Here is a 17,440-nt window from a genome sequence, read left to right as displayed (position 1 = left end):
GTGTCTTTAGATAAATTCAAGACGATCTTGAATACAAGATCCGACTGTGAATACCAGCCCAAGTTTTACGACGCGTGTTTTATAAACATTGAACACACGCACACATGATTGTCCAAGCAATGCAGGCGATTAGTTTCATACAATTTACAAAAGCTTTATTTCGCTCGGGAAGATATGTACAGGTCCTTAGCAATTCGTATCCTCTAGGAACGCTTGTCCTTCAGTTCTTGGCGACTCAGCTCGCCACCCGCTGGCCCGTCCTTGGCACGAGTCCCCTCCCGCAGATACATGTAATAGTACAGTATCCAGCAATAAGTTACACCGACGGCGCAGTAAATAGAAGTGAACGCCAGCGGTAAGAATGGTAGTTTGTCGCCGAGCAACAATTTATGCAGCACCACCTCGTAGACTGTAACTAACGGCAGCGGCATCACGTACAGCCATTCGTGTACTCGTAACAGAGGCCGGCCGTGCCGATTAGTCAGGATTAAAGCCGTCGCGAGCGTGTACGTCAGCGACAACAGCAATTTCAGCGAAGACAAATCGTCGGGATGTAGCAGTGGTAAAAGAGCCGTCTGTCCGGCGGCGCTTAAAATAACGAACACGCGCGCGTCCTCCGCATACATCGCCGCGAGGACGCTGAAAATGGCGTAAGTTACTTTTTAAAAATAAATACGCGCATGCTTAAATATTACCGAGCCTACGGTTACCCACCACAAAGGGATGATCGCGGTAAGTATGGCCTTCTCGTGTACATGCCAGCCGAACATGAATGAACTTAAAGCGCACAGTACGACACACCTGACAAAATGTCTCGAGCTCGTGTGGGACTTTCTACACAGCAGACACCATAGCGCAGGCTGAAACACGTTGCATCGAGTTACTTAATCCATGTATATATGAAGAATATAATAGTACAAAATATATATTTAATACGGAACAATAGCTTGGTCTTACTTTTGCGCTATTTACAAACTTACGAGCATCGTCACGAAAGTCAGAAGGAACGTAACGATAGGGGTTGGTGTGGGTAGTATCAGGAAGCTTTGCTCCTGCACCAGACCGCCCGTCATCACCGCGGACTTAGGATCCTTCAACCAACCTAAGCGCTTCCACATCAGAGACAGCACTTTTTCTGCACCGATGTACAGAGCCCAGCCGTTTGCAGCCCAGTACGAATGTACCAAGCCCCTTTTAAACGGAAACAAACGGGAGATTACCTGACAAAGAGAGCGCTGATAAAAGAATGTTCGAGGGAGAAATACAATTTGAAAGTCGCACTAATGTTACCTGCGGCAACTGAGTCCTGAACGGACCAAAGGACACCGCTAGAACGGTCAAGGCGACGAGTCCGAGACTAAAGAACCGTTTAAAGAACTTGCCACTGCCCAGACAATATGATTTCAATAGCCAGGCAGCGTACGCCGGCGCCACGTATAAATACAGGTGTTTTAAATTGAGTAAAATGGCAAACCACGCGGCACCTTGCAACACTGAAACCTGAAAGCAAGGCGCTTCTTATTACGAGTCAATTCCAGATTGCAATGTCCACATTGCAAAATCTACCTGCTCGCCGGTCTTCGACACGTTCGCCATCGAGATCAACAGAATGCCAAGTAGAAAACCATTGTACTGGAAATGTATATGATCAACTATCAGCAGTCCTATGTTGCACAATGATAAGAATATGAAAGCTACGTGGCTGTTTAAAGTTTCGCAAAATGTCCTACCCGTTCTACAAGAAACATTTAGATTTCATATTATACAAATTCACTACCAGTTTATAAATATCTTAAAAAATTATAATAAACTTAGAGTAAGATCCCTAACTAAAACTAAACAACGTACGGGAAAACGCCCAGTGTGGGTCACAAGGCAAGATGTGGGTAGCCCAACTTGTGATTCTTATATTTTTAGAAGAAACGGTATATAAATGCACATTTTTTAATATAAGAATTACAAGTTGGGCTACCTACAACTTGCCTTGTGACCCGCACTGGCGTTTTCTCATATGTTGTTTAGTTAAAAAATTATCTTTTCTTCTACGAAGATATTGCTTTCTTCAAGAAAGATTCTCACCAACGTCACTTAACTTTGTGTCTCATCCTTTGTGTCTTTCTGAGGCCCGGATTCACCGAACGTCGCTTAACTTTAATCTCAGTTTAATTCACGTTTGTCTCTTTCTGAAGTAACAATTGGAAAGAGACAAGCAACGAATCAAGCTAAGCTTAAAGTTAAACAACGTTGGTGAAGCCTAAGGTCCGGTTTCACCAATGTTGTTTAACTTTAAGCCTAGTTTAATTCGTTCTTTGCCTCTTTCCAACTGTTACTTTCGAAAGAGACAAACGTGAACTAAACCAAGATTAAATTTAAGTGACGTTTGGTGAAACCAGGCCTAACTGTCCCCTCGGGCCTGGTTTCACCAAACGTCGCTTAACAACTGGTGAATCAACCAATCTTTCAATTGGTTCAATTCGCGTTTTTCTCCTTCTAAAGTAACAGTTGGAGAATCAAGCTACGCTCAAAGTCAGGCGACGTTGGTGAACCCGGACCCTAGAAAGAAACAAAGCGTGAGTTGAACTGAGAGTTAAGCGGCGTTGGTGAAACCAGGCCTTGTGTAGTTACGCGAACCACAAATTTTGTAGACGCACTTACTCCCTGACTCCATAAGCGAGTACCAGGTCGGCGAGTATAACGGTGGCCCTCTGGAAGTAGACCGTGGCTGGCGAGGCATAATTCAAGTTCTCCACTCTGAGCATCTCCGGGTCAAAAAGCGCGGCCGCTTGGCCGAGGCAGTACTCGAGCCACGCGAACAGCGGCGGATAGTCGAGAGTCCAGGGGGATCGGGCGTCCACATACCACTCCGCGACAGGCAGACTGTGCGTGATGGCCAGCCAGTTGCGATGTACCTCGAAGTCGGTGGAGCGGCTGCAAGTTTAGAGAACGGACGTGAATCTCCAAATGAGAATAAACGATCCGGCAAGAACTTCGGCCAGCAGAGAGGGAGAAAGCTCGCTTACTAAGTAGGAATCAGGAGAACCTTGATGCAGGTGATCAGGAGGAAGATCTTCAACAGCGTACCGTCCGCCCTCGAGAGGACTGAGGAGGGCGAAGTGGAGGAAGTAACCTCCCCATCCTCGTACACTTGAGCTCCCGTCCGTGCGCTTTTCCCGTCAACGGGCATGCCGAGTCCTTGCGCTTTTCTGCCTTGTCGTCGATTATGTCGCGACCAGTCTCTCGTTTCGCATCCCGCGATTGCGACAAGCGGGCCTCAGGGAGCGGACATTCGGCGGGAGCACCGCCGACGCGACGTCAGCGTGCGGCGAGGTTGGAACAGGTTAGAACGCGTGGCGCGCGGCGATCGTAGAGGTTAGGTTCGCCAGAAGCGGAGCTACCGAGCTATGTTCGCTCCCGGATTACCGCCGGCCCTACGGAGAGCCGTGTGTCTCGCCCAGAGCTTCAGCCGGTGTCGCGTGGCGCGTGACACTTGGCGGTCCGGTCAGCGTCGCGCGTGCAGCGGGAAGCCGGGGGCGCCCGGCGGCGGCGACGACGGCGCCCGGAGGACGGGGTCGGTGCCGGGGAACGCATCGCCGGGCAAGTCGACCAAGCTGAACGCGGCCCAGCGTCCGGCGGTGCAGCGCGCCCTCGTCGACGGCCCCGACGCCAGGGCGCGGCCGGCCAGGTCGGTGGACGACGACACCCTCGACGGGGTCAATAAGAGGCCGGGCAAGGATCGTAAACTGCTCTTCGTCTCCGCGAAGATCGCCCAGCACGACCTGCAGACGAAGACGAAGAACGTGGCGAAGCTGGTGAGCAAGGGGCACGAGGTCAAGATCACTATCTTCGAGGGCGGCGCCGACGTGGTGAGTTCTACTGTCATTCTTCCCTCCGTTTCTCTCCATAATGCAACGGCTGATCGGCGTAGGAGGTAACTCATTGTAAGAGGGATTGTCGGATGAGAGCACACAGTAAAATAATGTCTAGAGTGTAAATTTTTGATACAATAAAAGGCTCCGACGTGAAATTCCGAGGGGGAAACCGCTGAGGGCATTGTGGTGTACAGATTTGCGGCATTACTGGGCATTACTAGGCAATTTTTGGGCATTACTTGGGGCATTATAAAGATAAAATAAGATAGCACAAGATAAATAAGATAATAAGACAAAGTAATGCCCATTGGGCATTAGTGGGCATTGGTGTACAAGATTTTGGTCAGCGGTTTCCCCCTCGTGAAATTCGAAGGAACAAAGGACACCCCGTCTTGGCTTTTGCAGCCTTTATTCCTTCGAATTGTAATCTTTTTACGATATTTATAAAAAGAAAACGACGTCGGGGCGCACTGCAGAGAATTGTTTAATCACGTGTACGTTTCTCTTCTCATTTAACGCGCAGAATAAGGTCCAGAGAGCCATAGAGGATGCTGTGAGAAACAGCGGCAGTGTCCAGCGAATGCCGTCCAAGAAGAATTCTATTTTGCTACTAATAACTCCTTTACATAAGCAAGAAGGCGATTCTGTAGATAGCAAGGAGAAAACCGACGGCTCCTTAATTATTGAAAGAGACAACACATGAGATTTGTTGGGTGTAATTAATGGACGGATGACGATTCATCAATATCGCAAGAGAAAATAAATCCTGCCTGCAACTAGATCAACGCAATATGTGTGCGCACTTGCATACAAATATAACATGTACATATAATGTGAATATGTTTACAGCGATTATATTTATTTTGAATATATTATAACGGTGTTACAAAAGAATAACAGGTAAATAGCTTTTTTTTTGTACCATATCTACAATTTCATTATTGTCAATGAAGAGAATTCCATGTTTAATAAAACTTTCCGTTACGCGCCAAACAAACGGCTTACTGCCTACCGAGCTACTGATATGTCTACGTCGCACATTTTACAATTGTATTTTAAAATATCGTGGTTCTCAGTTTTCAACTGAAGTTGTTATACAAACTTTGGTCTTGCAATGAGATCTGTAATGCGTGATAAATGCTACAAATATGACGACACGCGTGTACGTGTGTAAATAAGTGCTGTCGAAGTGGTCTCCTTCGCGTTTCACTACTCGCGCTAGAGAGGAGCGACTTACTTAATTAACATTAATATTATTACGCCGCGATACATTCTGATTTAATCCTCTTGCTACCATTAGACAGATATCAAATGTGATTTGTCTTCACCTTTCGCCGAAAATCTATCCAGCTAGTCGACATTGTCCTGTTACGGGTATGATAATTGCAAAAATTCTAACGTTCTCTCTTTTCTAAGCACGACTGACGCATTGGAATGCAAATCCATTTTGCCTTAACTTAATACCATGTTGGGAAAGAAAAACGTCGCGCGTTATAGCGCATTAGGATTAATAAAGTCATACGAAACTTTCTATTAAGTAATTCAACATCGGTACGACGGGCGTCGCGAAAGGACGCCTGGTATGATTTCTCTGTGCGTAATAAATTACACTGGAGGACAGAGAATGGACACGAATATAGAGAGAAGCCACTCCCAGAATCCCTTTCCTCATCGTAGCCGTTTAGAGGAACACGAACGTCTTTATAGAATTTTCTATTCTCCATAGAAAGTAATCGGTGAATCGTGCGATTCGTCTTAAGTACCGTGTAGTTAAATGTTGGTTCTGTGTGTATCACGAGAGAGAAACTGAATTTTCCCCCTTATCAATATCGATAATCAAAATCCAGAAAGTTCACTTTGCTATTTCTCACCAAGTGAAATTTAAAAAATGTAGAAATCATAAACGCAAACGATATGACTGTACCGTAAGATAAACTTGTATTATTTAAAATTTTTTAATCTCTTCAATTTAACTAAAAACAAACGCAAATGAATTACTTCGTCCTTTCATTCGCTGTCTCTCTGACTTTTATCTTATTAATTCGCTATTTAAACGAACAACTGTTGACGTTAAAAGCATCAATGTCCGACAAAATAACTGTCGTCCAGTGTTATTCTTATCCCCCGATACTTCTGTTCCGTTTCCTCCTAAACGCTTCGAGATTTCGATGATGTATCGAAGAGGAAATCGTTTAATCAGTCTGGTCATGTTCCAACGTTCGAGACGGAACGCACCGCCGTAAATCGCCCGTCGAGAGCGACAAAATTGCGAAAACGTTGCGCCTACATCTACTGCGGACAGTCCACCCGGCGGCACTTCTTGAATTCCACCAAGGTCGGACAGAGTCTCGCCCAGGCTCCCTTCGGCTTCACCGTCACGCTTCTGACCCTATTTCGCAGCCCCTCGTCGCAAGTCACGCTGCACTTGGACCACGTTGACCACGGTGTCACTTTGCAATCCACTGAAACTTGGCGAACGAGACTGTTAGGCAAACAGAACCGACGTTCACCCCTGCGCAAATATTTTATCAGGCAAATGTCAGACTCCCCGAGAGCAAATCGCAATGAACTCGCTTTGTCTATCGCGTTAATTCGTTCGACGGACCTCCCACTCGTTTGCGAATGTGTTCGGTCGAAACGTCAGTTTTATTCGCTCCAGCAATTTTTCCGAGCGCGCAGAAATTTAATGTCGTTTGTATTTTCGAGTCCAGGCAGTTGAATGTATATCGCATGTAAATAAAGTGCTCTTTTGTGTCAAGAAAATCGCGAGGAGCGAGAAATTCTAATAAAATAAATTCCGCCAATTTGCCTTTTTACTTAAAAATGTAAAACGATATTTCGAGGCAACACCAATTGGAACTTACTCTCGTGCTCGGTATCAGTATTTTTGTCTCGATGAAATCGCCGACCCGTTCCATCACCCTGCAGAGCTGCAAAAATGTAGTTCTTATTGTATTCTCTAATCGATCAAAACAGCGCGTAACGTCCAAATCCGAAGAACTCCGTTCCGTGCAATAAAGGACTTAAAGAAACTTAATAAAAATCAAGCTTTCATAATTGTTTCGCTAATTAAATTGTTTTTAATGTAGGCAAGGCAAGCAATACAACACTTACAACACGGCGGAACCTTGTGGCACTTCTTTTTTCGGGACATCTTTTTCGGACAACTTTTACCCCCATTCTCGGCTGGAATCTGTTCGCAAGAGAATTCAACTTTATAGCCACGCGTATCTAATCACGATCGCGTATCGATGTATTCTCTATCGAGGCAGCATTCTTTTGCAATTTCATGTACTGTACATGTAACTTATTCCAACATAGGATCTATGCCAGTATTTATTACTCTTAGGCTTTGTTTTAGGTTGTAAACAAAATTTTTATTTAAATACGCGAATAAGCTCTCCTGACAATACCATAATTTGCCTGGTGCTCATTGTATATCCGCGACAGCTCTCACAACGGGACCATTTACTCCATTCGGAGACCTCGCAGTCCACTTTGCCATTCTCACTCGATTCCATTATCTGACTGCTCGCTTGAATGCCGTTAAAATTCTCCTTTTCTGTAAAGAGGCGCAAAATGATCTCCAGCGAAGCAGAAATTTCCGTGCATTGCATTTCTCGGCTAATGGTTTTTAAATTCATATTTTCCGTTAAGGCAGAGTGTGTGCGTATGCGTGTACGTGTCTGTCATGAGTATTGGGTTTGATGTCGATTAGAAGTGTTGAATAACTTTTCTATTAACTGCATGAAGCAATTAATTATCACCGTGTTGCGCTCTCTTCGCTTTCGCGCTGCGTTGCTCCTGAGCGGGGATATGATAGCTGAGGACGCTGCTAAGGGACACCTTCAAGTTTTTCATGACTGCCGACAGATTCGCCCTCAATTCTCCTGAATTCGTTAGTAAGCGTGTGCAGGGTATAACACAAACGATTATTCGTGAAAAGACAGTTCACTCGCAACGCGGAAGCTCTAAGTGATGCAGATTAAGAGTGCGGACGGCAAAAAAGCGCGTAAATCTTAAAAGTCTTCAAGAAATACAACAAATTTGAATAATAATCATTGCTCTACTATATATCCTCCTTCTCGGATATATTGATATGCTAATATACACGGAGAGATTCTTCTTTTAAAATTTATCCTGAAAATATTGTAATCGTGGAACGACACGGTATTACGTACAATTTTATAAGACTTTTTCGAAATTTTACCATACATTTCACTAATAATTATACTTAGCATGCATTTTACTAGTAAAATGTACAGTGAAATTTAAAAAAACTCTCATAAAGTTCTTCAAAATGCCGCGTTGTCTCACGATTACACGATTTTCGTGTGTATCCTTCCAGTCTGAGAAGAACGAGATGTTGACTAAATGCGTTTAGTTGTTAGTATTTCTTTAGTTCAAATAGACAAATGGAGTATGTCTTTAAGTTAAACATACTTCATCTTTGTCGAAACGTACTTTTTTTTTAATTGACAAATATTTGCACAACCGCCGCACATGGTTGGATCAAGAGATAGTCTTTTATTTAACACTCCTTTTCTTAGTGTAGTCTTTCTAATATATTAAGAATACTACGATTAATATTTTTATAGGTTTAATTTGCGACTAGAGGAATTAACATATTATATATATGAGACACACGGTCGTGGTCGGAAAGATTGTCCGGCGTTTTATGATAGATTTCGGAAATACAGTCTAACATGCGAGATATTACAGCTTTTGCTCGCGACTATGTGCAACTTATTAAAGCAAAGGAATGATATGCACGAATATCTATGCAATGATACAGACGATTATTCTGAAACTTATTGTAAAACGTCGAACAACGTTTCTGACCATGACCGTACACTCGGTATTATACGATAAAGCTGACTGGAGTTGCTATCGCTGGTATAGGAATTGATTATAGAAAAGTTGTCATTAGTGCACGCGTGACGAGGATTTCGTAATTAACAACATTATTATAAAACGGCAAATGCGGCGTGCGGGAATGAACTTACTTTGGAAATTACCGCAGACCTTGTTACAATCCTGCCGGGTTGGGAAATTATTTCGATTGGCTTCGCATCCGGTGTATATGAAGAACTCACAGCGGCCGGTCTGTTTATCGAAGTAGGTTCGTAACATGTTCCCATTACAGTTTCCCGTCTTCGGGGGTTCGCTACAGATCTCTAATTACAAATCTCTAATTAGTGGCGATGTTCCGCTGTTACAATTATAGAGATAACACGTATAAGAAACGTGCAGATAACGCTCGAAGATGAAACGCGTGGCTGGTTGTCGACTGTTAAAAATTTTGCTAGCGTAAATGCACGGCGATACGACGAAAATATATATGTGCGTTATTTTTACATGTTACGTATTGTGTAATGAAAATTTAAATATCATTAGAATAAGTCCCCGTGGACCGCCGCGTGGTTCTTTTGCTTCTCAGTCGCCAAGTGGAAAGTTGAGAGTCAATTCTACGTACTTTCTATCTCCTCCCTCGTGAAATTGCAGCTCGAAATTTCGGCTATGCACGGCACCATCTGCATCTTGCACTTCTCGTCGTCCTTATCTAAGTTTTCTTTATTCAACAGCTGCCTGGATCTCAGCTTGATGCCGGGTCCGCAGCTAGCACTGCACGGCGACCAAATGGACCATTCCGTGTATCGTTCAGCAACACATGTCTGTGGCCGAGAATGAAAAATCAATCAATGCAAAGAGAGGGCAGCTCGTCGCAGAAGCGAAATTCCCTTCCTCTCTAAAATTGGTAAATCCGAAAAATCTTTCAAACGCGCGTTTCCATGAATCGCGTTCTTCTTCTAACTTCGAGCGTTACTTAGCCACGCGCTATTGCCCGAGTGACGTACACAGAGAGTACGGCAAAAGAAGTTCGCACTCCAAAATGAGTATAAAAAAAAAAGATTTTAGAGAGAACGTGGGTTTTGCTTCTATATTCTTGATCCGTGCGTCGAACGTGACTCTAATTCATCGTGGAGGTTTACTCATTGAGCCGTTTAATCGAACTTGTTACATTCTTTATACGATGATTGCGCGTGCAAAATATTATAAGCATAAATGCACGTTTAATGATTACGGTTAATAATGATTATAAAACCAATATTCTGTATTGATCTGCTACGGTTTCATCATCACAAGATTGCACTGTCGAATGGATTTTCATATAAAACTTTCAATTGTCAAAATATTTTTCTTTTCTTAGAATTCTTGGAACATCTTGATAATATCTGTAAAATTGACGAAGTTATAAGCATGTAAAAATCCTGTCGGATATCGTTTAATGTGATCAAGAAGATTAAAAAGATTCTGAAATATTCTTCAAATCCAATAATCGAGATAAACAGTTTCAGCTATAAAAGATGATTCCGTTGTTTTTAACTCGTAAAAACTGCTTATTTTTCTATCGATAGAACGAGAAAATCCTTCTTGGTGATAAGGATAAATTTTATGCAAATGAAAACAAGCAGCTGTATCTTTAATCGCAAAGCTGTCGTTACACGGCAAGGGAGTTTAAAAGCACTCGGAAATGAGTCTGAAGTAAGATTTAAAGAAAACGAAGAAATTAATTCGCCGGTACTTGGATTCCTCAATGCGCTTTTGATGTTCGGGAGAGCTTTACGTGCCCTACACCGCTTCTTGTATGCTCTAATAGCATTCTATAAAAAAGTGTATGATTAAATTTTTCATACGCCGAGGTGCTAGATTTCCCTTACCGATATCGTGTGACTTACGTGAATGTGCCGGTGCCGTGGATGGATCTACGAGAAATGGTACAGGTATCGATTACTCGTGCGAAGCTATCGCCGCTGGCTGCCTGGTGATTTAATACTTAGCAAAGCTGCTGGACTTGGTGTAATAAATATCGAGCGGATCGTTTATTCCTCATTTGGTAAACATATGAAGCCCGCTTGATATATATTCTTATAAAGTACGTGAACAGTCGTAAGACTGTACAAACTTTTCGACGAACTTGATTCTTCGAGGAGCCGAAATTTTACCGAATGCGCTCGGATGAGATTCGGAAACTCCAACAAATGAATATCAATCGCATCATATGTAGTTTGGAAAGATGCGACCTTATAAAAAAAAATTTACCGGACAAACGGACACACTTGCGTGCGACTTTAATTCAAGGAGAATTATTTTAATAGATTGAAACAAAAGTATTTGGCATTTTTTAATTAATATGAAACAAATTAAACTGATTGAAGAAGCTTTGCGCATTAATCCTCGAAGGCACAGATAAATAGGAGAATTTCTTATCTCCGCTCCTCATCCCAATAAAAATGTATCACAGAACTTAAGAATTAAATTCATAATTAAATTCTCATTTAATAATGAGAATTAAGAGGCTTTAATATAAATGGTATTCGACAAAGCTTTGAAGAAAAATTAGCGTCGGATTTATCACAGAGAGAGAGTTCGAATACCGATTGTTTTTTTCTTTTCTGTCACGCAAGGCTTAGCAGTCAGAGTAAACTCAGCTAATAGTGAGTTCACCAATTGCAATCTAATAAAATTTCGCGAATCAGCTTCGTCGGAAGTCTCGTTTCCACCTGATCGCTCAGTCCCAATTATACCTGAACCTTCTCATACCTGCAGCCAATCCTCCCCGGGCCCGTCCGCCCTCTCATCGGTAAAATCCTCGTCCTCGTCATCGTTGTCCAAATGATTCAATCGCCTTACCTCCTCCGCGTCCTCGCCCTCGCAAGGTTTGTTCTCGCAATCGATCGACTGCTGGAGTTGCGGTCCATTCGGCACGGCTCTGCACTGCTTCCGATATTTCTTGTCTCGGAAGTTCCTGGACCGGGTCATGCTGCCCTCGCTGCAGCTCGACGAACACGGACTCCACGAGCTCCACGGGGTCAACTCGCACATCTCGCTCTCCAAGAGTCCGTTGTGACGACCGTTATTAATGCTGGCGAATTGTAAGCGCTATCATTTTTTTATAAATAAATCGTCATAAGGTTACAAGTATCAGAGGTACAAGATTTTTCATATTTACAAGTTTATCACATAAAAAATAGCTCCCACGACTTCTTGTACGACTAGACATTTTATAGTCTTTGTGTAATCTAAAATATTTTCTGCCGAAAGTATAAGCAATTACGAATACGAATGCGAATTAAAAAAAAGTAGCGGGTAAGAGCTTTGCAGAGCTTACTATCCGCGAAAGATTAAGATTAAATTAGTCCTTAAGTGCGAGAGATTGTGAAGGTATATTACCAATACGGGCTTTGTGTGTCGTAGCAGGATCTTCGACCCGTGAGAGGTGTGCTGCATTTGTTCGCGATTGCGGCGGTTTCTTCGCGAAACTGACGTTGTCTCAGTTGAGTGCCTTTGCCGCAGGTGGCTGAACATGCGCTCCATTCGCCCCAAGCCGTTACTTTGCAGGCTTCTAAATATAAAGAAACGTCGATTATCTTTTTAGATGTTCCACGCAAAAACCGCTTGCATCTGCATTTCATATTAATGCACTCGAAACAAGAAGAATTACATAACTAGTAACTTATCCACGCACAACAGACTCATCATGCGATGCCTGTCTACAAGATGAGGAGCAAACAACATGTCGTGATGCGCAAAATGTGTAGTGAAACGAATTACATTGAGCAAAAGCAAACAGTTCCTCACCCGCGCTTATCCCGTTTTAAAATAGTTCTCGCGTGAACAATTTAGAGAATAATTATGCGGATCTGCCCGTGACGTGGAGATTCATGATGAATGCTACTTTAATCGTCCAACTTCGCGGAAACTCATTCACGAGTTTTAGTGTCTCAAAACTGACGTTTAATTTTGCATTTTATTTCCCTCCTCCTCGGCGAGATGTAAATTTTTTACATCGCCGAGAGAACCGCGGATCAAACATTAATGCGCTGCTTTAAAATTTCCCCCGAGTGATACAATTAACTGTCGTGAATTCTCCACGATCACGTTTCTTCGGGCGGCAATTTCTAGTTCTTTTTATATTTCTTTTATTCCTATCTCCACAGCACCTGTATCAGTCATCGTATCGCCGGCGTCATCGCAGGTCTTCTCGTACAATCTCTGTCTGTTGAGATAGAGCTTCGCGAGGGGTTTCATGTCCAGACCAGACGGATCGTAAAAAGGCGATCTCGCATCGTCCGGGTACGTCGACGTGATACGTCGAATCGACTCCTGCGGCTTCGTCGGCGAATCGGTCGACTAGTAATTAATACGAGGATAATAAATATTACTCGACGAAATAATTATAAATGTTTGCTATAAGATATTTGTCTTATAAATTCCTCTGTGAATCTTCCGCGGATTTTATCTCTCTTAAAAATGTCTTTACGCGTCCGGTCAAATCTGTTGCTACCTCAGTTTAACTCCTGTGTTTTCCCTATATTTTGCATGATAAATATACAGCGCGACAATAATAATTAGATATGCTGTTAGTATTACAAGTTAAAAAATTTTCGCGCCGGATTTTTCCCAAGAAGAACAGTGGAAGGTAGAAGAAGGACAATTTGCACTCGTCGGGATAAATGCCGAGGGAGCAACGACGACTGTCGTTGCGTATAGCGGAAATAGCTGTTCTGAACTGATAGGTATTCTCTCGCACGAAAGGTTATTACATACGATCCCTCAATGCCGATAGACGACCAGTATCTTTTTTTAGTGTCTCTCCGCTCGTTCAGTGAAGTACAATCGCGCCTACCTTGATGCGGGTTTCGCCAATTTTAAATATTCTTTCCCTTATGAAAACCGCTAAGGTATCCGTCGATCGTAAATCACAAGAAACAAAAATTGACAACTGTTTTCATACCACGTATGTAATTCCGTTGTCAGTGCCAGCGTCGTAAGGATAAAGGTTCAGTTGCTTGTGCTCGATCCAGGAGCAATTAGGCAAGCACAGCTCGAGACCAGAAACGCCTACGAACCAATCCGGCGAAGGATCTGGAAAATTTTGTTTTAGTCGGTGAGCGAAAAATTTTTACTCATTTTAATACTCCTTTAAAGTAAAACGTTAGCCTTACCGATCATAGACACCAGGGACATTAGATGATGCTTTCTATCCACTCGAAACACAGCAAACGTTCTACCAGTTACATTTGGATAACTGATACCTCTTGCTTTGATTATAGTTCTGATGTGCTCGCTCTACAAGTAAACTCCTAACAATAAATGTCTGTTGCTGATAATTTATATGTGCTTACGTTTATATAATAAACATTTGTGTTTGTCTCTCAATAAATATACTTTCGAAGAACTAATTTTATGAATTTCTAAAAAGTTCCTGGAGTTTTCAAAAAGTTGCACACTTTCTGAATTAATAATTCCTTCTAATTAATTATGATATCAATTAATACAAATTAACCCACAATTGTAATTTATTTGAGTGAAACGCTTGATTATTTTATATCTTTTTACCGCATTGTGCAACAGCATATTAATGGAATTGTGATATGAAAGAGAGATGAAAAATTAAAATACTTAATTTCTCTTAAATGGTAACTTTCGGAAATACGATGAAGTAAATTAAAAACTTTCGCAGAGCTTTCATCTAGGAGTGTTCGATTTCGCATATATCTCTTACCCGATCCTTTAACTCGGACTCCAACTTCCGCGTCGCTCCGAGCTCAGCCACCTGTCGCAGTCCGATGCTAGCCATGCCGTTGTAATTCCAGAATCGGTATGCGCCGGTATGCGATGCGCCAATTACGTCCGAAAATCGAATGAGCCAACCCTTACTAGGGAAATCCTAGTAGGGAGACAGAATAATAAATGAACGACGCGATAAATCCGCACCGTCGATAGTGTAAAGACTTCCCGCAAATAATTTAATCGCGATTCCAAATACGTCAAATGTACGAAGAGAATGCTGCAAGGGTCTTTTCTTTAAGTGAGGGAATCGAGCGATGTTATTATCCAAGTATTCGATTTTTAATTCTTTCATCAGCAAAAACATAACGTATTCTTCTTTACATATGTATATCTATTCAGGGTTGGGAAAGTTACTTTATAAAAGTATCTTTACAGTTACAAGTTACCAATTCTGAAAAGTAACAATTACGTTACAATTACGGCTCTTGAAAAAGTAACGAATCGTCACTTTGCAGTTACTTTGTTGCAATAAAAATAAAAATAAAAATCTGCATTTGACTTGTAGAGCGTCGATAAAGGCGTTTATGCACAATGCGATCTGTGGAGATTAAAAATATATGTAAAGTAACGATTGATGTAAGTATTAAATTAGTTACTAGTTATCGAAAAAATGTAACTGAATTAAGTTACAGTTAAGGATCGTCTACAATAGATGAAGTAAGCCTGGCGTAAGAAGTAAGAGTAGGAGTAAAAAAACGAACTATTTCCATTTCTTACTCCTACTTCAGCTCTGACGCTTACTCTCGGCTAATTAGAGCGCAGCTCGACCAGTGCTATAAATATTTTAAAAAATTATGCCTGTACTTTAGCTTTTACACTGATAAGTAAAGATTATGGTTTTCTTACTTCTTACTGCTTACTTCCAATGTAGACGGTCCTTTACAGATGGAGAGAAAGTACCGAAGTTAAGTTAGAGTTGTCAAAAACAAGTAACTAGAACTGTAACTTCATTACAAGTAACGAGTTATTTCCCAACCCTGTTATTATTTATATATATGTGAATGTATAGTCAAATGTAAGTCTTTCTTTAGCTACTTGCGAAGTCAGGCCTCAGAAGAATATAAAATTATCGTTGCGACCTGCGAGAGATAAATCTGTAATACGTCACACTTTTCGCCCGTCGCCGACACTTGTTCACGTACTTTCGGGTGTGTGTTTCTCGACCACAGGCCTTCGAACGTGACTTCAAACTTGGCCTCATCGCAGGCACAGCACTCCGCAAGGACTGGGCCCTGATCGTCGGCTTCCGCTTTCGAGTCCTGGCACATACTAAGGACCAAATTTGAATCGTCCATGTACCATGTGTCTGTGGTCTCCAATACTGTCGCTCTGCAAAAAGAAAGAAAAGAAGACAAAAATGTAATTAACTGCATCGATATTATGCCGAGAATCCGAGAATGTACAAAAGGCTGTTAAATTGTCGCATAATGCATAAAGATAAAATAAGACAAAACAGATAATCTCTCGGGAAAGCTCGAATAAATCGGCAAAATTTCATCACGTAACACATGACTGGGTATTAAATATTATGCACGTATATGAACAGCGCGATATTGTAAAATATACAGTTCCTATACGTTTAACATCTACATGCATTTAAAATGTAAATATCATATTAGCGCATTTGCTACGAGATGTACATTATTAGTATATAATTCTGTTTTAGAGAGAAATAAATTGGATGCAATAAATACCGTTTCCGTCCCTTTATACGTCCATTTTAAGTAAAATTCTTTAACACAAATACTGTACGCGCAGCGAAATGTTATATCGTTGCGAAATTTTGCACGTTTATAAATAAAACATGATATACATAGGCACAGATGTTTTATACGTTGCATTGAAATGTCGCAAAATAAATAAGCTTCTATTTTTCTGCACGCTTATAAAAGCATATATTATAATGTTACACGTGTATGAATAGCACGATAATACTGTATAATACTGGCATTTAAATTCAACTTCTAACAAAAAGTTGCGTCGACACCATTTATTTAAATGATTATCCTGCGAAATAGATGTCATTTTTAATTAAATAAAAATATCTACCTGAGAAGGATGCAACCGCTACCTTCGGCAGGACTGGTCCAAACAATTTGTATCTGTTCCTTCTGCATCTTCGATGTCTCCACGACGGCGTTCGCGCAATTATCCGCGAATTTGGTCATCGCATCGTCCTGAAGATCGAAAACGCCGACGTCGGCCGTCTCGTTCGCGTTTTCGGCCTCGGCTGATATCAGGAATCTCGTGAACTTCCGGTGCATCTGCTCGGAACTGTCGGCCTGCAGGACCACTGAAATAATCGGCGATCTTTATTTGGTATGTTCGCATCGCATTCCCATTCTATAGAATGACCGCAAGATGTTTTGTATGCATAGACGTTATGCAGTTTCGCTTGTGAATCAATAATACACTTGTGTATTTATTCGTAATAATATAATGGGGAAAAAATATAATATCTAATTTGGTTGACCATATCTGGCAATTTTTATGATTTAGTATCGCTACGTTTCGACCATGGGTTTTGGTCCTTTTCAAGCGAGTCTAACTACAAAATTGAATTTTACAGATTGATACAGTGTTAACATTTGTGATATTAATTTGAAAAGGACCAAAACCCATGGTCGAAACGTAGCGATACTAAATCATTAAAATTGCCAGATATGGTCAACCAAATTAGATGTTTTTAATTTTTGCTGGCGACCCTGAAGAGTTTCTGATTAGTTTAAAAAATATAATATTTGATAACATGATATGGAATTTGATAAAATACTTTTAACATGCAACGATATAAAATACGATGGAACATCCAAAGAAATGTAATAAAAATCGCGATGTGTTACATCGATACAATATCCTTTTGTATAACTTTGCATTTTTGACATATGCGATTAATGTTTCCTTTTACTTGTTTCTGAATAAGTATTTTTATA

General features: G+C 41.5%; 3 protein-coding genes across 8 annotated transcripts in view; 1 reads left to right on the top strand and 2 right to left on the bottom strand.

Annotated features, from left to right (window-relative positions):
• Positions 1–133: 133 nt before the first annotated feature.
• LOC105565320 (probable dolichyl pyrophosphate Glc1Man9GlcNAc2 alpha-1,3-glucosyltransferase) lies at positions 134–3,304 on the bottom strand. Its single transcript, XM_012018410.1, has 7 exons — positions 3,021–3,304; positions 2,656–2,928; positions 1,567–1,735; positions 1,291–1,500; positions 981–1,220; positions 715–860; positions 134–639 (listed from the first exon to the last, which is right to left on the bottom strand). The coding sequence occupies exons 1-7, from the start codon at positions 3,182–3,184 to the stop codon at positions 204–206; spliced, it is 1,638 nt and encodes a 545-aa protein (XP_011873800.1). The 5' UTR covers positions 3,185–3,304; the 3' UTR covers positions 134–203.
• A 75-nt stretch (positions 3,305–3,379) lies between these two features.
• LOC105565321 lies at positions 3,380–4,862 on the top strand. Of its 2 annotated transcripts, none has more exons than XM_012018411.1 (2): positions 3,380–3,863; positions 4,393–4,862. In XM_012018411.1, the coding sequence occupies exons 1-2, from the start codon at positions 3,402–3,404 to the stop codon at positions 4,570–4,572; spliced, it is 642 nt and encodes a 213-aa protein (XP_011873801.1). In that variant the 5' UTR covers positions 3,380–3,401; the 3' UTR covers positions 4,573–4,862. The 2 variants fall into 2 exon arrangements, with proteins under 2 accessions (XP_011873801.1, XP_011873802.1); XM_012018412.1 differs by having other exon boundaries at positions 3,380–3,928; positions 4,393–4,493.
• LOC105565324 (spondin-1) overlaps positions 4,709–17,440 on the bottom strand; it is a 37,448-nt gene continuing 24,716 nt past the window's right edge. For 2 of the 5 annotated variants that reach the window (XM_012018415.1, XM_012018414.1), the window contains exons 3-17: positions 16,557–16,800; positions 15,650–15,836; positions 14,440–14,604; positions 13,880–14,003; positions 13,669–13,799; positions 12,875–13,064; positions 12,105–12,276; positions 11,475–11,796; positions 9,346–9,544; positions 8,876–9,046; positions 7,637–7,759; positions 7,283–7,431; positions 6,984–7,062; positions 6,734–6,799; positions 4,709–6,337 (exon numbers count right to left, since the gene is read on the bottom strand). In XM_012018415.1, the coding sequence (XP_011873805.1) occupies positions 6,159–6,337; positions 6,734–6,799; positions 6,984–7,062; positions 7,283–7,431; positions 7,637–7,759; positions 8,876–9,046; positions 9,346–9,544; positions 11,475–11,796; positions 12,105–12,276; positions 12,875–13,064; positions 13,669–13,799; positions 13,880–14,003; positions 14,440–14,604; positions 15,650–15,836; positions 16,557–16,800 (2,501 nt within the window). In that variant the 3' untranslated portion in view covers positions 4,709–6,158. The remainder of the gene's footprint in view (positions 6,338–6,733; positions 6,800–6,983; positions 7,063–7,282; positions 7,432–7,636; positions 7,760–8,875; positions 9,047–9,345; positions 9,545–11,474; positions 11,797–12,104; positions 12,277–12,874; positions 13,065–13,668; positions 13,800–13,879; positions 14,004–14,439; positions 14,605–15,649; positions 15,837–16,556; positions 16,801–17,440) is intronic. The other 3 variants (XM_012018416.1, XM_012018417.1, XM_012018419.1) reach the window with 3 other exon arrangements.

Source organism: Vollenhovia emeryi, unplaced genomic scaffold (assembly GCF_000949405.1).
Source record: "Vollenhovia emeryi isolate VEMERY1.0 unplaced genomic scaffold, V.emery_V1.0 DF939153.1, whole genome shotgun sequence".
NCBI classification, from domain to species: domain Eukaryota; kingdom Metazoa; phylum Arthropoda; class Insecta; order Hymenoptera; family Formicidae; genus Vollenhovia; species Vollenhovia emeryi.
This window is presented reverse-complemented; position numbering and strand designations above follow the sequence as displayed.

Bases quoted from the DNA above. Each gene is read 5' to 3' on its own strand.
- LOC105565320 (XM_012018410.1), bottom strand. From the start codon at position 3,184: ATGCCCGTTGACGGGAAAAGCGCACGGACGGGAGCTCAAGTGTACGAG. The intron at 1,736-2,655 runs GTAAGTGCGTCT...TGTTTCTTGTAG, and splicing joins CTCGCTTATGGAGTCAGGGA to AACGGGTAGGACATTTTGCG. The intron at 1,501-1,566 runs GTAGATTTTGCA...CCTTGCTTTCAG, and splicing joins TGTCGAAGACCGGCGAGCAG to GTTTCAGTGTTGCAAGGTGC.
- LOC105565321 (XM_012018411.1), top strand. From the start codon at position 3,402: ATGTTCGCTCCCGGATTACCGCCGGCCCTACGGAGAGCCGTGTGTCTC. The intron at 3,864-4,392 runs GTGAGTTCTACT...TTTAACGCGCAG, and splicing joins TCGAGGGCGGCGCCGACGTG to AATAAGGTCCAGAGAGCCAT.